We start from the raw sequence: 20,211 nt of genomic DNA, 5'->3' as shown, positions 1-20,211 counted from the left end.
AGCAATAACTAGTTAAGCAAAGAAATCACACTTGTTGGGAATGCTTAAGTAAGCAACAATCATCCAGGTAGGTCAAACTTGACAGGGACCACGATCATATCTTACAGCTTTAAATTAAAAAATAAGGAGGCTGTGTGCAGAGAAGTCTGTCTAGGATACAGAATAAATGTGGTGGGATAGTAATATACAACTTAATCCACTCATGAATAAAGATGACTGAAATTCATTTGCGGTTTTGCCACTCATGAGTTATAAGGTTTTTAACTTGTTTGGATAAATGCGTCACCTTATTCCATCCCATCATCATCAAATACAAATTATTAAAATAAGACATGGACAAGCACATCTTTTAAGTTTACATGCATCTTGAGGAAAATTCAATATTTCAGCCTAGAGAGGGAGAGTGACTGCTTTAAAAATACAGGAACAGAATGCATAAAAAGAGCACTTACTTGCCAATTACCTTTCACAGTCCGCCATTTCTGAATCTGTTCTGCATGCCTTACAACTGCAGGTGGATTCACATACACTTTGGAGATCCAGCCAAGCTCTGATGTGGGAGAAAAAAAGAAGAAAAAAGTCTCTAATCTATTTCTGCGTTCTTTTAGTGTGCTGTGTGGGACTTCAGAAGAAAGCTGCAGCTTTGTTTTGGTCCTCTGAAAAGCATGTTGTGCTTTCATATCCTTTTAAGGGCTTCTGCACTTCTAACTAGTCCAAAATACCACACTATGATAAACTTCTGTCAGGGGATGAACTGTGAACTGGATGTTTCACGCAGCGTGTCTTCTTTGCTGTTAAAACTGAATTAACTTAATGCTGGTGAGTGATGCTGCGTTTCCAGTCCTGAACTACGAAGTTTAGTACATATGCTGCAGATAAACAGTCTTCTGCTGTTGCTTGCTGATTTACTTATTGCCAGAGTAAGGTAACATTTAGTCAGTCCATTCCTTGTCTGCTTGCAATGAGGATGCAATGGCATTTTATGTGTATGTGCATGGAACCTTTGATTGCAGGAACTGTATCCCACATGGTCACAAAAATCTTCAGACTTGCTGGGAGGTATATGTATACCTGCCTGCCTTAGAAGTGCTCACCTTGCCAAGCACCCTGAGGGACTTGAGGAAACATCTTCCATCTGTGAATTTCTTTAGATGCCCACCGCAGGTGGTCTGGGTCGCAATTTGAATGAGTTACAGTATTCATACACAATAACTGGAGCCAAAAAGAAGTGGGTACTGAACATTTACAAAAATAATAAAAATGTCCAAAAATAGAAGCACCACGAAACAATAATCACTTAATGAAGGGTAACTGAATGATAAAGAAGAACTGACGGTTCACGCCCTCACATCTTGAAATTTCTGCTTACTCTGATAAATCAAAGGTCTAATTTTGAATGTTAATAAATACAAACTCATATCCTCCTGCTCAGAGAAGTACACAGATAAACGAAAACAGAACATCTTTAAAATCTCTTGTACTCCAAACATAAATAATTCTTCTACATATCAATCATACAACCAATCCATGAAAATACTCTGAAGAAAATATCAACAGTCGTCAATCATCAGTCATTAACAGATCACCACCATCAGTCTCAATCATCAGTTACCATCATCACTTAAGGGTTATGTATGGACACAAGTTCAGATACTAGGGATAATAATTCTGGGTGATTTGATTTATTGAGAGCATCTCATCTCTGTGAGTATTCTTTGTTAGCAATTTACTAATTTCTTGTCCCCATTTTTTTCCTTCTACTTCTTAGTTCTAATAATGCATAAAAATGCAGGACTAATACACCAATTAAAATATGTGTAAATACAAGCTTGTTTTCTTAATGAGACTTACAGATAACTCTGGAGAAAACAATTTAATACAGATGACTAGGTGGGAATGCAAGACAATTGCAGGAGATGCAGCTAAACCAGGTCTTGTTCTCAGCACAGTTAGTCACCTTGCTAACGCTTTCCTATCACTACCTACACTTAATAACATAAGCAGAATCTGCAGGGTCAAAATGTTGTCCAAAGCAGATAAATTGAAGAAATGAAGGAATTCCAGAGTAGTCATAAGGAATTTAGGACTTCCAGCATCAGTCTCACTACATGGTGTACAAGATAAGGAGGAGCTGGTCAAGATGAAAACCAGTTTAAGAACAAACCCTCAATAATTCTCTCCACTTGCCACAGGTCACATTATCTAAAAAATAAAAAATTAATCTCACATGTAGAAAGCAACTGAGAAAAACTATTGCTACAATACTTAAGGCTAAATCTTTCCTTCTTTTTCAATGTCAATAACTGCAAACCATATAAACACAGACAGCTGAAATATAAGCTACATCTTCTGCAGCTGCTTTAAGGTCAGCTCTCCTAGCTGCGAGCACAGATCTCCCATGGGGCTACCACAGGCAATATTTGCCATTGGGAAGGAAAATATAAACAAACAAACAAATGAATAAATAAAGGAAACAGAAATTCTGTGTAGTGATTTTACTATTGGGTTGCCAAGTGTTTGGGAGAATCACTTAATGGTAATCCAATTTGTGATGATAACTTTTGAACCTTACTGCATATATGGTGATCATTCAGTTCCTTGGGAAAAATGCAATAAAAAAAGCCAATTTAGTGAGGAAATCAGGTTCTACCTCTCTAATAAGGACCCAGAAGTTTCAGTTACTCTGCTGTAACCTATTCTTTCTACATGATGGAAGATAACCAAGAAATCTGTCTTAATAATTAATCCATAAAAACTACTGCTGTCTGCAGAAGCGTTTGGAAGAATACAAAGAAAGCATCCACCTTGTTAGATATGGAAAATACTCATCCTCTTGGTTACTGGGGCATAAACCTGAACTTAAGTGGAAGGACAGAAATTTTCCCCATGGGTAGGTTATCCCTTCATTACTCACTGTTTGGAGAAGATTTTATCTGATACATCTCATGCTGGACCTTGCTAGAGTCATACTGTTTTTGTACCTGGCCCAACCTGACTTTTGGGCATCGTTTCTCAGAAGGTTTGAATAATCTGTTCAGGAAATGGAGCACTGCACACTAGATTACATTAAAGGAAATAATTAAAGGTAATGCTCTGGGGGTTGGGAGAGGCAGGTACTATTTAAGAAATTGACAGTCAATAGGAGAAAAGAAAGGGAAGAACAGCAGAAGTGAAATAAGCTATTACTTCTGCTAACTAATCTACACCCATTGCTGCTTTTAAAGGAATGAGTAACCTGAAAGATTATATGCTTATTCTTATGGTTCATTTTAAAAATTCTATTCAGAACCAAAAGGCCGTTGGTTAATTATGTAATAAAAAGAATACATGGCAAAGAAGGACAAAGGTTCTGGTAATATGCAGCAGCAGATGGAGACTTCTGTCTGACACAGATCTTTTATTCAAGGCCATTTCTTCATTATTTAAAGCAGTGGGCAAGTGAAAACAAATACGTCTCACCGTAATTATCTCTAAATAGATTTTCAAAGTCTGCCATGTGAGGTCTCACCAAATCTTTAAATGTATGTGTCTCTATTCAGAAAAATCACTTACAACTCCAGTTTCTTCTTCTTTTTCTCATTAAAAAATCAGAATAAAACCATTATTTGAAATAGAACTGACCGCCTTTGGATTCTGCCCCTCCTCCACTCCCCCAAGCTTTATAATTTAGTTTCTGGCTAAGGAAAACTATATTTAATTAGGCTCATTAACCTTGCAGTGTGAACATGTCTTTTTTTTTTTTTTTTAAATAAGTCATCTGCTAGTCATCTGCACAATCATGTGGCTTCGGGGATAAAAGTAATTAAAGCAGTTACACTATAGCTAATTAGCCAATATTCTGTAATCACTCTTCAAGTTTACTTTTTCCTCTAAAGACATTTGAAAAAATCATATTCAAAATCTTAACAGGAAATTCAACTCCTTCCTTTGAGAACATGAATCCAAAAATACCAAGCAGTTCCTCAGAAAACAATAAATAAAACCACTTCATTAGTATAATTACATAAATATCTAAGATATCTAACACATTCCTCATAAAAGAGACTCAGCTTTTTGGAAGCTTTGGAAAATGTGTAGATGTTACCCTTCAGATGGCGAAACAGAAAGCTAAAGAATGCCTGAGGCTGTAGTTTCACAAGCATTTCAAAGCAGCTCTGTCCCCAAAGGAAGCTGCCCCCCAACTGTTTATTTCCCCCTCTGTGCCAGAAACAGCATGTGTGCTCCTCCTTACCATGAACACATGATAAAATGGGCAAGAGAAGTGATGAAAGCTATTATTTCAGGAGAAACTATTATGAAACTGTGTCCTGACTCTTTTTACTGGAGAAATGAAATACTCAACTGAACGCAGGCTGAATCCAGCTGGCCATGAGTAGATGAGCAAAAGACTTCAGGATCAGATCTTGTTAAAGAGTTATGTTACCAAATAAGCTGTTTATGGGCTTGAGGGTTATAATTTTTTTGACATAGAAGCTGTAATTATTTTCTCATAGTGACTGTTTCAGTAGACCTATTTTGTTTTCACACTGCGTCCCTCTTATATGAGAGAAGTTCAGTCTGCAAGTCATCAGCATTCACACACGCAGAGGACACCAAGGCATGAACCCAACTAGATATAAGCTCTACTACATTGCAACGTTGATAAGATCACACAGCATTGAGTGTAGGTCACATGAAACAGCTCAGTGTCCTCCAAGGCATTTTGAAAACCACTCATGAGCCTTTTCCCAGAAAGTCAGCTGCTCCGTGAGCTGTAGAACAACTGGAGCTTGGTTTCCTGCAGCTCTGAGTCCTTCACTTCCTCCCTTGCCACAGAGACCTCTCCTTACCCCAGCAGCCCAGCTGTCCTGATATAGTCCTTATGACCATGGAGTAGGGCAGGACATCATTACTTGGATAAAGCCAAATTAAAGCTGTAATGAGGAGCCATGTAATTGCTGAGCTGTGCCCGCCTTTGCCTCAACAGTGGAAGAGTTCAGTTATTCTGCCCAGTGACTTAGTTATCTTTGAGATATCTGTCTTGATTTCAAATACGATTAATGTTATCCAGCAGATTCAGAAGGTGTTAAAGAGGAAACAGTGAAGGAACAGAGCCACTGTACGCGATAAAAACAGCTATTAATATATTAGAACATAATTATGCTGTCTTGAAAAGGGATACAACACTTCATTATCTAAATGCCACTTACCACAGGCTAGCTCTCATATGTAAATGGCTCAGAAATACCAACTACGTATAATTAAAAATATCAGTAGAAACATAATGAATGTAACTTTGGCCCTTTGACTAGAAGGCTGAGCAACACGGACGGATTTTCTTTTAAAGAGTTCAAGAACACACTTTACAGAACAACTGTAATTAATTATTCATTACTCAGAAGGTATACATATACACACATATGTACGTATACATATATTTAAAAGAATATAATATCTTAAAAGAATATATACATAAAAGTATATATAATCATAGAACACTTTGGGTTGGGCTGGGTTAGGTGGTCTTTCACCCAACCCCACGCTCAAAGCACAGCCAACTCTCAGCTCAGGTCAGGCCTCAAGGCCGTATCCTGTTGGGTCTTAAGAGAGACAAGACTGCACAGCCTCTTTGGGAAGCATGCCCCATCACCTAACTGCTCCACATGAAGAAATTTTTCCTTGCATTCAATTTGAGCCTCTCTGGTTTCCATTCATTTCTGTTGCCTTTGATCTGCTGTGCCCAACCATGAAGAGACTGGCTTCATTTCTTTGATGCTCTCTTTGTAGGGATGGGCAAGCTGCCCAAAGTTGTGTTGCCCCAGGCTAAATCAGCCCAGCTCCCCCAGCCTTTCCTCACAGGGCAGCTGCTCCAAGTCACAGCCATCTTGGTGCCCCTCTGCTGAACTCAGGACAGTTTGCCAGTAGGTTGAGGGAGGTGATCCTCTCCCTCTACTCTGCCCTGGTGAGGCCACATCTGGAGTACAGTGTCCAGTTCCAGGCTCCTCAGTACAAGAAAGGCAGTAAACTTCGAGAGAGAATCCAGCAAAGGGCCACAAAGATAATTAGGGGCCTGGAGCATCTCCCTTATGAAGAAAGGCTGAGTGATCTGTAACTGTAAGGCCTGGAGAAGACTGAGAGGGGATCTCATCACTCTTTAGAAACATCTGAAGTGCAGGAGTCAAATGGATGGGGCCAAGCTCTTTTCAGTGGTGTGCAGTGACAGGGCTAGGGGCAATGGGCACAAACCAGAACATTGGAAGTTCCATGAAAATCAAGAAAGAACTTCTTTACTGTGAGAGTGACAGAGCACTGGAAGAGACTGCTGAGAAAGAGTGTAGTCTCCTTCTCTGACGATACTAAAGACACACCTGGATGCTTTCCTATGCAACCTACTTGTAGAGAGGTGGGACTAGGCAATTTCCAGAGGCTCCCTTCCAACCCCTATAATTCTCTGACTGTAGCTGATTTAAAAATCACTGGGAATGGATGGCAACAAGTAGCTGGGGGCAGTGGCAGTTTCAGTTCAATCAGCTGCAACTGGCATAGGCCACGTTTCACAGCCCTGAAGTCATCCATCCCACTGCATTCTCTGCTCATAATATTGTGCACAAGTTAACCCTACCTCTTGGGCAGGGGAGCGACACTTGTGGGAAGAGAAAAATTTACTCAAAATGTTTGGAAAGTACTCAAAGAATGTTTTAGCGGGTCCAAAAAATAAAGATGATAATTTGCTGGTCAGTTGCATATTGCGTACTACTTCTTTTCCAGCCAGATGTTAATGACCTCACCTGTCTCTACCAATGATTTTATACTTGGCAGCACTGCCTTCCTTACAAGTACTTCTACCTGCTGGAGGACAACTGTTTGATAGAACTGGACTGACTTCAGATTCAAGTTTCTTGAGTTCCTGCACGGACAGGCAATTAACTGTAAGAATAAACTTACAGTAAGAAGTAGAACACGTGCTTGGTTTACAATAGCTGGAGTGCATGTGCAATCTTGCGCGCTGTTTTGTAACAGACACAGAAGTTTTGCTACTGCATTATTAACACACCTGTGTCAGCAAAAAAAGATGCCGTGCAGATGGTTACAGTTCCAGTTCACCTGTTTCTGCAAGCAGTCCAAGCATAAGCGACAGCTCACTGTTAGAAGCTATGTGTCAGACAACGCAGAGAATGAAAACAAACTTAACTTCAAGTTGTCCACAGGCTAATCCTTTACACTGCATATTAACTCTGAGAAAGTTTGTGCCCTTGTGCTGGAGTGTAAGCTGCGCTGCACACCTCCCTGTCTCTGAGACCTGCTGCTCCTCCGCTCCCCCTCTTCCACAGCATCACCCCTGAATCTCCCCCACTTAATGCACTGCTGCTCTATGGACCAAACTGCCATACCCCTCCGGCCAGACCATGAAGGGGGCTGGTCACCTGAATTCTGCCCACCACTGCAGTCGGGTTTGGCTATGCGGGGAAGTGGGAAGGCTGCTTCTCCTTTCCCGAGCCCGGCAGCAGGAATACAGCTTCCATATAGGCAGTGGCACAGAAAAGCATGTCTGGACGGGTCATTACGTAGGGCTCGGCCACCCCTCGGATCACCTGCAGCAGACATCAGGAAAAGCCTCAGCGAGCAGGCGGCAAACAAGGAAAATCAAAACTGAAGCAACGAGAAAGTGTTTTGAACCCTCTGGGGAAAAGGACGGGAGAAGGAAACACACTAAAAAGGCTTCAATAGGTCAGAAGCCAGCACGCGGGAGGCGATGTGACACGGCAGCGAGACGCCGCCGCGGCACCCTCAAGCCTCGCGTGGAGACGCCCGCGGGCTCCCGCCGCTCTCCAGCCTTGTACAGAGCACAGGGCCCTGCCCGAGCCCCGCAAAGCTCCCGTCCCGCAGGCCGCCGCCCCTTACCCAGCTCGGTGCCCGCGTTTCTGGCCGCCATGGCCCGCGCTCACGGGCCCGAGCGGGGCGGGGAGAAACAGGCAGCGCCGGTCCCGCCCAGCGCCGGCAGGAAGCGCGCAGGCAGCGGAGCGCACGCCGGCTGCTCTAACCCAGAGAAACAGCCGTCCCGGAGAACCCCGGGCACAGGCACACCGAGCGAGGGCGAAAAGGAAAGACGCAGAGGCGGGACATGCCGATGCCAGGTACCCCTGCACCCACACAGCCGCTTAGACTTTTTTTTCAGAGAGGCAGGCGGGTGCCACTCTGCTGCCCCGCGCCGGGAACGCCAACACGGAGCCCAGGGCAGCTTCCATGCTCCTGAGGTCAAAGAGCTCTTCAGGCTCCTGTAACACTTAGAGTAAGGTCGGTATAAACTCACTTTGCTGAGCTTTCTAGTAACACCAGCAAAATCATAGAATCCTTAGAGTTGGAAGGGACCTCTGAGGGCCATCTAGTCCAACTCTCCTGCAATGAGCAGGGACACCACAGCTAGAACAGGTTGCCCAGGGCCTGGTCCAGCCTCACCCTGAAAGTCTCCAGGGACGGGGCATCAACCACAACACCAGGCAACCTGCTCCAGTGCTTCGCCATCCTCACTGTAAAAGAATTTTTTCTTACATTTATCTAAATCTACCCTAAAAGACTTTTTCCTTATATCTAACCTAAAAACCCTCTGTGAGCTTGAAACCATTTCCCCTTGTTCTATCACCACAGTCCCTGCTGAAGAGTCTGTTCCCCTCCTTCCTGTAGCTCCCCGTTAGATACTGAAAGGCCAATCTCAGGTCACCTTGCAGCCCTCTCTTCTCCAGGCTGAACAGCCCTAGCTCAGCCTGCCCTCATAGTAGACGTGTTCCATTCCTAGGATGGAACACCTATAGAAATGGAAATCTAGCAATGAAACCATTAACAATTTCATAGTTTTTTTGTTTCTTCTTAGGGTTGTAATGATGCAAAATTTCAGGAAAAAAGTATTACACATTATCAATATGAACATTTGCAACTTCAGCCCTGCTCTTCATTTCTAGCAAGGAAACCACAAACTCACAACAGCACCTGGGAAAGCAGTGAAGGGCCACAACTCTTATGATTGGGAATGCTACTGCAGCCTTCTCTATGAAACACGCAGCAGTCTGCTCAACACACAGCAAAAGAAGCTTCACCATGGGCAGGGAGGGGGAGCTTCTGGTTTTAAATACATCTTTTTCAGCTTGTAAAGTAAGCTTCTAGGTTGAAGTATGAGACTTGGAATCCTCATAAGCCTTAACTGAATTAGTGATTACTGAAATGAACTGTTTGCAGTAAGTCAGAAGAGCACTTGTTTTTAGGTCAAAACTTGAATAGATTATTCAAAAACTAATTTTGGAATTAAGTTACTGAATTGACAAATCTTTAATAATACCTCTATACACCAAGAAACCAAGACTAATTTTAACCTTCTTTATTTTCCTTGTTTATTCTATTTCTCCCCCTTCCACAGAATAATTAAGGCTGGAAGTGACCTCCAGTGACAGTCTAAGCCCCCTGCTCAGGCAGGCTGTTTCATCAGGTTCCCTGGGGCCATGTCCAGTTGAGCTCTGAGCATCTTCAAAACTGGAGTCTCTACAGCCTTTCCAGGCAACCTCTTCCAGTATTTGACTGTCCTCGCTGAAAATGTGTTTTCTTATGCTTAGACAGAATTACCTACATTTCAATTTATACCCAGGTTTTCAAATGTTAAGCTTCACTTATCTTCTACCATTACTGGATGCCTTTGGGGAAAGGGGCAGAAGATTAAGGACAAGTCTCAACATGAAAAAATCAGGACAGTATACAAACGTATCTTTATATAGTGTTTCTCCATTCCAAAAAGAGCAACTTATGCAAAGCTTTCAGTATTAACATTAAAGGAAGTGACAAGCAGAAGAATGACAATATTTTCTTTAATGATGAAAGTACGGGTTTCGACCTTGAGAGTGTAACTTTTTTATCCAGTCTAGAGAACTAAACCCAAAGTTTTCACAGACTCAGTCAACCTCTGAGATTTTAATGTACAACCATGTATTTCAGTCAGTACATTTAGTTTAGGAGTTCTCAATGCTTTTGATTTAGAGACTCACTTTTACATTCAAACTTGAAAGAATAAAATGATGCAAGGCTTACATATCAAGAAACTTGCCACTCTCTGGCCCAAACACTAAAACATTCTTATTGCTTTCCTTCTGTATAGTACAAAAACAGATGCTAGAAAGGATTATACCATTAACTTGGCTGCTTTTCCATTCCATGAACCCAATGCTAAACAGTAAAGCTAGGAGTTTTGAGAGGCATTTTATTTAGACAACTGAAAACAGTTAAACATTCAGAAGCAGTGTACAATGAAACAAAAACTGAATACTTTTAGTACATAATCCCCTTTTCAACTAAAGCCAAATCTTCCAACTTTAAAGGAAAAAAAATGGGTAAAAGCCTTTATATTTTCTCTGTAATAAAGAAAACACACTACAATGAGTCTAATTGAAATTGGAGAGACTGGATCTTGGCTTGCACACTTCTTTCAAAAGACAGTAGGCAGTTAAGCTAAAAAGATAGCAAAACTCTACTACTCGTCTTTTTTTGGATACTCAGTTCTCTTACAGACAACACCTAGCCAGTTCCACTGCATTCTCATCAATTACTGCCCATCTTTGCCTTATGTAGAGAGTGCACTCTGGAAGGCTGCTCTTTATCACTGCTCACTTGATTAAATCATGTATGTCCATACGTTGCATAACAATTGAGATAATCACGCTTTAACTTCAGGAGTTGAGCTGTACACCGAATCTGAGTTTTCAGAGGCAACTTCTTCTGCAATTAAATAAAAGAGAGAATCACTTTGCATATATAAAAACATCACTGCAATGTTCTTTGGTTAAAGACCAGTTTAGTTTGCTTTCCCACTTAACCCGATTCAGGTTTTTCTACCATATCTGTTAAGTTTGCAGGATCACACAGCTCTAGTCACTATTTTGACACTTAACATACAGTTTTCCAGAAAAACATGCTCAAAGACCTTTTGAAAGGAGTGAAAAATGCCAGAAGGTACTTGCAAGAAGTTAACACTTCCATGCCAAAGTAGTCTTAACCGATCTTTTAACACTTCACCGAGTTGAAGTCAGCAGTTCAATGCATTACCTATTTCCTCCTCAGCAGTTCCTGGAAGGGTGGTCCTTGCTTTTGCTGCTTCTGCATTCTCCTCTTCTGTAAGGAGGAGAAAAAATGGTTAGTACCTTCACTTCCATCCAACCAGCCAGAAAAAAAAAATTCCCACTTATTTAGTGTTGAGGAGAAAGAGCTGGGTAATTAATTCCATGAATAGTTACTTGTTTGCAGTTTTCTATGCACTGCCTCCCCCTGAGCTCCCTCCCCCCCCAGAAATACTAGAGAAAGCACAGAGAAAGCTTATAATATACCCCCCCTACACATTCTTACACTCTATGTATTCACAAAATTATTTCATACCTCTTGCTCTATAACATGAAGATGTGAGACTACATGAGCAATTTGATACAAAGTGCCTATATTCATTAAGTTCACAGGTTTTAAATTGCTTACATAACAACTACAGAACTAAAACCTTAAATCCAACAGACGTGAGTGGCAATAAAGATGCCAAATGACAGCAGAGATAAGATAACAAATTCAGATGATGTTTGCCATTTATATTACTACTAAGATTTCTGAATGAAGCAGCCAAGTATCACCAGGAAAAAGGAAAAAAAAAAACCCACAGACTTACCAGGAACTACACACTTCCAAAGACCATAGGTTTTCCCTACTGTTGTCTGCCACAGCCTTAGTGTACCATCCTCTGAGCCACTGGCATATAACTCCCCATCAGGGCTAAATCTCACACAGTGAATTGGACCAAAGTGCCCTTTGTAAGATTCTATAAGAGAACACAACAAGGCCAATAATTTCAAAGATTCAGGTAACAGCAGAAATAAACTAGTAAAAACTGATTAGAAGGAGAAGAAAAATATGGATTGGCAGAACTGCTCCAGTACTTGGTTTGCGATACAAAAAGTTGCTAATAGTATCCCCACAACTTTTAACAAAGTGTTAACATTATCTGAATTAAATGCAAAAAGATAGGCACTTAATTATTATAGTCAGAACTACAAAGCAAGCCAGTAGCATAGAGTACACATGCTCTGTTTCTTCAACCACTCACTGCACGCATCTACGTAATTTTAAACAAGGACAGGAGCAACAGATGAAAATACACTTTAAAATAAATTACACATGGCCAGTATTAAACTACAATCAAGTATCTGTGACTCATTAGACATAATTAATGAATGTCACAGTGTGACATTTTACTTAACATATAGTTTGCTATTGCAGCAATATGGGATGACTCAACTTTTTTTTTTCCTAATAGCTGCAGAGCTGTTTAGCGGAGGCTTTACTTAGATCTACAAGAGTACCTAAGATCTACAAGATCTACAAGATCTTAGGTATACTAAGAAAGGACAAAGCCTCTTCACTAACTACTTACCTTTTCATTATCTTGTACTCAAATAAGTTTGTAGCACAGCACAAGTTTAATTCATTATAATTTATCTAATACTTGTCAGAACTTGTTTTTTATTATAGAAGTCAAACATACCTAATTCTTCTCCTGTGTTATAGTCATATTTATAGAGTTTAAAATCTTCACCACCTGCAACCAAACATTCTTTCTCTGGGTGAAGGGATGCAGAATTGATTGTAGCAGGTGCTTCAAATGATTTAATCTGCTCTAGACTGAGGGAGGAAAAACACCCAGTTATTTTAAAAAAGGTCCTGAAAGCAAAGGAACTGTGATTCTCCAAATCATTATTGCTTTTAAGAAAAACAGAAGACACCCACATGCAGTTTCCGAAACAAATTTTAACACTAGCAAGTCAAGCTTATACAGTTTAGAAACAACAAGTTCAGAATAAGCAAAACAGAATAAGTTCACACATTTTGAACTACTTTCTGGTACATATTTAAGACTGTAACTTGCTTTGAAACATCATAGAAATTGTATAAATTAGTTGTCTTAAAAGCACCAAATTGAACTCTGGATGAAAATCTTATTTAATGTCAACTACAGTTAGTTTTGAGCTATGAAAATGGTACTGATCCTTTACAGTCTAGCATCTTGCAAGCAATCAGGGACCGCTATTTTAGAACAGGATAGTTGTTTCAGACTTTGCCTCTGACAACATGATAGGTAAAACACCAGCGTCAGTGGATATCTGACAGCTTCGTGATTTTGGCCTCGTACTGTCAGTTTTACTCACAATCAAACCCATTACTCAAGTCATAAAGATTCTGTGTTTTGGACTCACGTTTCTGCACTATGAAAAGCAATAGTCTTCCCATACGTTATCACAAGTATTTGCCCTTCTGGAACATACTCCATGCTGCTCACTGACATTGCAACATTTAGTGCCTTTACTTCAGTCATGGTACTCCTGTCCCAGAGGCTTAAGAGAAATCAGAAAGAAGAAAGACTTTCAGATTAATTCAGCAAAATCAGTTTTCACCTTCACCCATGGCGTGCTGTGGTTTTGAAAAGCCCCCTAATAAGGAACATTCCACAGACACTTAATTTTCAGCAGCATTCTTTGCTTTGGCTAGCTTTACTTACCTGAGAATTAAGGCAAGCTTACATTAAAATACTGCTACTTTTAAAACTTAATGCAACAACATTAAACAGTACGCATACTGTTTTACTGTGTAACTACTCAAGGATTCTCTTAAAAGACTAAAAGCCTTATTACATGTCTCCTGAACAATACAGCTTTCTATAAACAAAGCTTTAAGATTGCATTCTGCCTTTTTAAACTCAAAACACAAAGAGATATAATACTAACTTAAGAAACTAATAGACTCATCTAATATAATTTAGCATTTTGCCTAGGCAGGCAAGAAATATCTATACAGAAATCAAATTAACAAACTGTCCCGCACAACATACTGGTCACCAAATTGGAGAAAAATGGATTTGATGGATGGACTACTCACTAGATAAGGAATTGGCTGGATGGTTGCACTCAGAGAGTGGCAGTCAACAGTTCAGTGTCCAACTGGAGACTGGTGATGAGTTACGTTCCTCAGGGATTGGTTCTGGGACTGGTACTATTGAATATCTTTGTAGGCAACGTGGACAGCGGAATCGAGTGCATCTTCAGCAAGTTTGTGGATGATACCAAGCTGAGTGGTGCAGCTGACACACTTGAGAGAAAGGATGCCATCCAGGGGGATCTGGACAGGCTTGAGAGGTGGGTCCATGCCAACCTCATAAAATTCAACAAGGGCTAGTGCAGGGTCCTGCATCTGGGTTGGGGCAATCTCAAGCACAGATAGAGATTGGGCAGAGAATGGCTTGAGAGCAGCCCTGAGGAGAAGGATTTCAGGGTGTCAGCTGATGAAAGACTAAACACAAGTTAGCAATGTGCGCTTGCAGCCCACAAGGCCAACCATATCCTGGGTTGCAACAAGAGAAGTGTGACCAGCAGGTCCAGAGGAGGTGACTCTGCCCCTCTACTCTGCTCTTGTGAGACCCCACCTGACATACTGCATCCAGTTCTCAGACATCCAACACAAGAAGAACATCAAGCTGCTGGAGCAGGTCCAGAGGAGAGCCATGAAGATTATCAGAAGGCTAGAGCACTTCCCCTATGGGGACAGACAGAGAGCTGGGGCTCTTCAGCCTGGAGAAGAGAATGCTCTAGGGAAACCTTACAGCAGCATTTCAGTACCTGATAGGGGCCTACAGGAAATCTGGAGAGGGACTTTTTAAAAGGGCATGTATCAACAGGACAAGGGGAATTGTCTTAAACTGGAAGAAGGTAGATTTAGACTAGATATTAGGAAGAAATTCTTCACTGTGAGGGTGGTGAGACACAGGAATAGGTTGCCCAGAGAGGCTGTGGATGCTCCCACGCTGGAGGCATTCAAGACCAGGCTGGATGGGGCTTTGTGCATCCTGGTCTGGTGGGAGGTGTCCCTGCCTACAGCAGGCGGGTTGGAACTAGATGTTAAATGTCCTTTCCAATCCAAACCATTCGATGATTCAATGAAATAAGAAACTTATAAGTTAACTGAATACTGTATTTCTATTTCTAAAATTCAGAGAAAAAAAAAAAGACCAGTCTCTTGCCTATGTTGAATGAGGGAACTGGAAAGAATTGGAGCCAGAATAGAAACAAGGAGACTGCAACTGTGATTTCACCCTATCCACTGTCCTTCCACAAAGCAGAAAGCCACTATTTCTCTATGCCATAAATATATGAATAGTGAGACAAGTAGGCATGAGATGATGCTGATCATATCAGCCAGAAAGCTGAGGAAGCAGCAAGGCACACCTTCCTTCTTTTTTGGTCAGCATATTTTGAGGAAGGATCTTTGTCATTTCATCCCCTCAACAGCCAAATCTCTCTAGGTTTCAGCACATCTTCATTTAACCATGACTGGATGATCTACCTTGTAAAACCACAAAAGCTTTCTCAACATGGTAGAGAAAGACAGCTTTGTCTATTAAGACCACGCTATCTCCAGAAAGGCTTTCCTGCCTTTTATCCCAGCCTTCATCCAGTTCACACCTTGTGCAAGGCTTGACCGTGGAAGACAAGGCAGCAACACTTCAGCACGTATATTCACAAGACCTCACCTAGAAATTAATTTCATCTAGGATTATGAAAATAAAATTAATTCTGCTATTCAGTTATCAAAGACCACCTCTTCCTACGAGGGAGGACATGTTTATGGGGCAAATCAGAATTACTACAAAAAATAAGTCTTCGACAACACAGAAGAACTGGATTACGTGTGCATATACTCATCTAGATTCAAACAACCTGTATCGCTATTTTCTAAGGAAATAATGATCCTCTGATAGAAATTGTAATAATAAGTAAGAGTGAGCTTCTTAGAAAACTACAAGTTATTTTTTCTTACCGGACAGTTTTATCATCAGCTGAAAGAATCTGTTTGTCATCACTGCTCCATAAAGCCTTTTTAATACCAGAAGTATGCCCACTGACAACATCAGGTTCTTAAAATAAAAACAAGTATTTTAGTATGCAAAAGAACATTAATTAACATCATGCAGTAGTTTAGGAACTCTGGTAATCTACATGGGTTTCTATTTACCAGAAACTGTAAAATTAATTCAAACGCTACTGACTTTATTTACAGACTTTATTCTAGGAATCTGATTGCCTAAACTTAGGAGCTTCACTAGGTTAACATCAATATTAACTAGCTTTGCATCAATTTTCAGCGGTTCAGTATTAATATTAATTTAAAGCACACTTACATATGTAGAAACTTTTCCCTTTCAGGTAGTGTAATTTTAATTAGTCCTACTCCTAATAAGTCTCAGTTGAAGCAAAACATGCTATCCCTGAAAGCCATCATAGATAAGCTCTATTTCACTTCAAAGACTAACACAATTTATTTTAGTATAGAAAACTGTTATAGACACATTGTTTGTAGAACAAGTCTCAAGTGTGTCTTCTGTGATTCATAACAAATTTCAGAATTCATATTTAATCACACATGAGAAAAATCAACAAAACAGAAAACCAACATTAACAAGTTGTAAATGCAGACTTACCTGCTTCTGGCTTGCTTAAATCATAGATACGCAACAATTTATCTTGTCCACCTGTTAACAGATAATTGCTATCCTGGAAGAGAAGTTATAAAGGGTCAACTCTATTTTGAACTGAAATAACAGCCTTCATCCGCAAGCCTTAAAATATCAGTTATTTCTCCCAGACAGTCTCTAAAACATTTATTACAACTTCTTGTTTGTAAGAACAAAGCTTAAGCGTGTGCTAAATTACTTGCCTGCCAAAACACACATAAAAAGAAGAAAAGTAGCTAATAACAAAACATACCAAAGAGCTTACCTCTCTGTTGAGTATGCTAGAAAGATTTTTCCTACCTGTGTAAAATCCACACTTTTGACAATGTGTTTGTGAGCCAATGTAATTAGTTCATCTCCTGACACAGCATCCCACACTTTGCTAAATGACAAGAGAAAATACGTACATTTCAGTAGCTCCAGGACAAATCTGAACAGTCAAATTAAGTTGTCTTTCCTAACCTATCCTATGTAAACCTTCCTGACACTATCATAACATTTTTTAATCATAAATGCTACATTCTAATGAACTACAACACAGTCATATAAGTATACCTCGTATTCTTTTACTGAAGTTTTTTTTGTTGTTGTTGCTATCCAACCATTTTCTTTCACCCTCTTCTTCAGGATAATGCATGATTAGCATTTTAGGTTTAAGACAAACAAAGGTAGCTCTTCTCCACAACTTTTATAGACTGAATTCTAATAACTGGATTTTAATTGTCAAACATATTAACATACACTGCAAACTGTTTAAACAAGCAAAACAAAAATAAAAGAAATAATTCACTAATATTTCTGCAAGTCTTTTTGTAATAGAAAGCATCTGACTGGTACACAAAATGAAAATCACTCTTTCAACTCTGGTATAACTACAGTGCTGAAGTTTAGGACTGCACAGCATTGTTTATTCTAGCAAATCAGCACAGTAATTAAGTATATTTGTCAAGAAGCAACCATAGTTGCTCAGCAAGAGAGAATTAGCTGTAGCTGCTTATAAGAGTCTAAAATTCTAGGCTGTAATATAGTTACCTATAAATAAGCTAACAATTTACTTAAAAAAAATCCAGCAACTTACTACAGTTGTATTAAACATTCAAGGCCAGGCTGGATGTGGCTCTGGGCAGCCTGGTCTAGTGGCTGGCAGCCCTGCACACAGCAGAGGGGTTGAAACTAGATGATCTTTGAGGTCCTTTTCAACTCAAGCCATTCTATGATTCTAAAGAAGGGCTACTGACTAAAATCAAAATACAGACTTCAAAAGTAGGTAATCACTTACGCTGTAAAATCCGCGGCTGCTGTAGCTGCTTTAGTGGCATCTTTGTTCAAAGTAGCACCCCAGACAGCACCTTTATGACCTAGGAATGTGCCAATCCAGTCTCCTGTGTCACCCTGACGTAGCATAGGCTTTCCATCTTCGGAAAAACAAAACCAATATTCAGACAACATAAAAAAAGGAGCTGTTTAACGTAAAGATTCCTTTGCACCAACATGGAACAAAAATTAAAATGCCACCAGACTGGCCTCCCTTAATGGAAATATCATATAACTTACAAAGCTATTCTTTTAATAATATATAAACAGTTTAGCTGAAGAACTTAGACATACCGCTGCATCTCCTGCATAGATCTAAAACCACAGATACTGAAATACTATTCCAAATAAAATTCAAGTTTTCTTTCAGTTTTGTTTCTACAATAGAAAGGAGCACCCTTTGTTGTTTGTCGCTTTTTTTTTTTTAATATAGTCAAGTTTTCTTTGGGCAGGCCAGTTCTATTGATTTTGGAGCAATATTTTCAAACTAATAGTACACAAAAAGGAGTCTTGGGTTTATACTGAGAGATGTTTAAAACACAAAGAGATGCTGTAAAAATTAAATAGAAAGCCCTTATTGTGATTATTTCTTGCTAGGAGGCTATCAGATATAGTTCACACGAAGAAATATCCTCAAACTATGCTGAACATGAAGCCCTCAGAGGCAATGAGGAATGCTCTTTTAAACTTGTGAACACGTATGGAAGATTAACTCATATGAGTATGAATGAAAATGCTACTCTCATAAGTGAGCAGAAGAGAGCTCTCGGGAGAAAGGAAGCAGACATCACTGCTCTGCAATCAGCAAGGCAGCTGCCTCAGTTGAAAAGTAACTGACTTTAAAGGGTGTATGGGATATATACAAAGGTAGTTACAGACATTTTCAGACAAAGCTTTTCGAGCCTTTCCTTCACAAGTGGGATTGAACCTGAATGAATGGGAACCCTAACACTCTGCAGACAGAACTTCATAAACCCCGCAAAAACAGCTTCCAGCCACCCCTCTTCCCATCTGGTCACTCTAGAAGCTGGTATTATTTCAAGAGCATCAACGCCCCGCTGAGCGCTCGCCTCAACCGTCCTCCCCGCTCTCCCCATCGCAAACCCCTCAAGGTGGCTACGGCCGCAGCCACGCGCAACTCGCGAGCAGCGGCCGCCAGAGCCGCCCGCTCTCACGCGACCTCGGGGCGAGAGCAGGCCCAGCGACAGCGTCCCCTGGAAGGGGCCGGTGAGGCAGGCGCGACCGCCCACCCCTCGCCCCCCTAGCCGCGCTCACCCTTGCAGGCGCTGATAAGGAAGTAGCCGTAGGGGGTGACGCCGCTGAAGGCCAGGTCCACCACGGGCCGCGTGTGCCCGGAGCACGTCAGCGGAGTCTGCCTCATGGCCATGGCGGCGGCGGCTGAGTTCGGGACGCGCAGGGAGCTGGGTAGGGACGCGGCTCCCCTCCAGCCGGGTAGGAAACGGCAACCGCGGCGTTGGCGGCAGCGGCGGAAATGACAGCGGCGGAAGCGCTCCGGAGCGGAAGCTACGTCACCAGCGGGAGCGGAACCGGAAGTTCTGACTGGCGTTACGTGCGGGCGCAGCGCGCTCTGAGGGGCTGGGTGGAGGGTGGGGAGGCTGCTGGCACAGCGTGGCTAGCGGCACGGTACCCTCTGCTTCTTCGTTTTACTTCCTCAGGTTATAGCGCTGCACTGATCCTCAGCCTATTCAGTGCTGGGGTGTCCGAAATGGGAGCTCTGGAGCGGCTCCCAGCACGGCCCGGTCTTGTATTTATGGTTGTTTATTTTTTTTAGTAGTTGAGGCGGTGCTGTGCCACTACGCATCTGCCCAGCTCCTTTCCAGTCAGTTCTCTGTGACCCTGAAGGGTACTCCTCTGCTCCCTGCAGGCTCCTAAGCTAGCAGCAAACTAATCCTACCAAAAGCAAGCAGAAATGTTTCAACTGAACTTTGAGGTAACATCAGTTAAGCACTGCTGTTTTTTAAAGCATAGGCAGCATATTTCTGTCTCTGACCACCAAGTGCTCTATTTGTAATCACAGACTTCTAATATTACAAAAACGTCACAAATTTTGTAAGTTCATGAGCCATTTTTGTAAAATCATAGAATCCTAAAGGTTGGAAAAAGTGTCTAAGATCATCTAGTCCAACCATCAACCCATCACCAGCATGCCCACTAACCATGTCCCTCAGCGCCACATGAATGTGTTTCTTGAACACCTTCGGGGATGATGACTCCACCACTTCCCTGAGCAGTCTGTTCCAATGCCTCACCACTTTTTGAGAACAATTTTTTCCTAATACCCAACCTGAACCTCCCCTAGTGCAATTTAAGGCCATTACCTC

The 20,211-nt window shown here is 41.2% G+C and overlaps 2 protein-coding genes across 5 annotated transcripts in view; both read right to left on the bottom strand.

The window, feature by feature from the left end:
- DERA (deoxyribose-phosphate aldolase) overlaps positions 1–8,033 on the bottom strand; it is a 53,581-nt gene extending 45,548 nt beyond the window's left edge. For 2 of the 4 annotated variants that reach the window (XM_021390763.1, XM_021390774.1), the window contains exons 1-2: positions 7,882–8,033; positions 453–550 (exon numbers count right to left, since the gene is read on the bottom strand). In XM_021390763.1, coding sequence (XP_021246438.1) covers positions 453–550; positions 7,882–7,912 — 129 coding nt within the window. In that variant the 5' untranslated portion in view covers positions 7,913–8,033. Of the gene's footprint in view, positions 1–452; positions 551–7,403; positions 7,572–7,881 lie in introns of all 4 variants that reach the window. The other 2 variants (XM_021390746.1, XM_021390754.1) reach the window with 2 other exon arrangements.
- On the bottom strand, positions 9,817–19,382 carry STRAP (serine/threonine kinase receptor associated protein). The gene is made up of 10 exons (XM_021390788.1): positions 19,145–19,382; positions 17,835–17,970; positions 16,856–16,937; positions 16,523–16,595; positions 15,862–15,958; positions 13,248–13,385; positions 12,539–12,675; positions 11,666–11,815; positions 11,062–11,127; positions 9,817–10,734 (listed from the first exon to the last, which is right to left on the bottom strand). The coding sequence occupies exons 1-10, from the start codon at positions 19,254–19,256 to the stop codon at positions 10,673–10,675; spliced, it is 1,053 nt and encodes a 350-aa protein (XP_021246463.1). The 5' UTR covers positions 19,257–19,382; the 3' UTR covers positions 9,817–10,672.

This window comes from Numida meleagris, chromosome 1 (assembly GCF_002078875.1).
Source record: "Numida meleagris isolate 19003 breed g44 Domestic line chromosome 1, NumMel1.0, whole genome shotgun sequence".
Taxonomy (NCBI): Eukaryota; Metazoa; Chordata; class Aves; order Galliformes; family Numididae; genus Numida; species Numida meleagris.
This window is presented reverse-complemented; position numbering and strand designations above follow the sequence as displayed.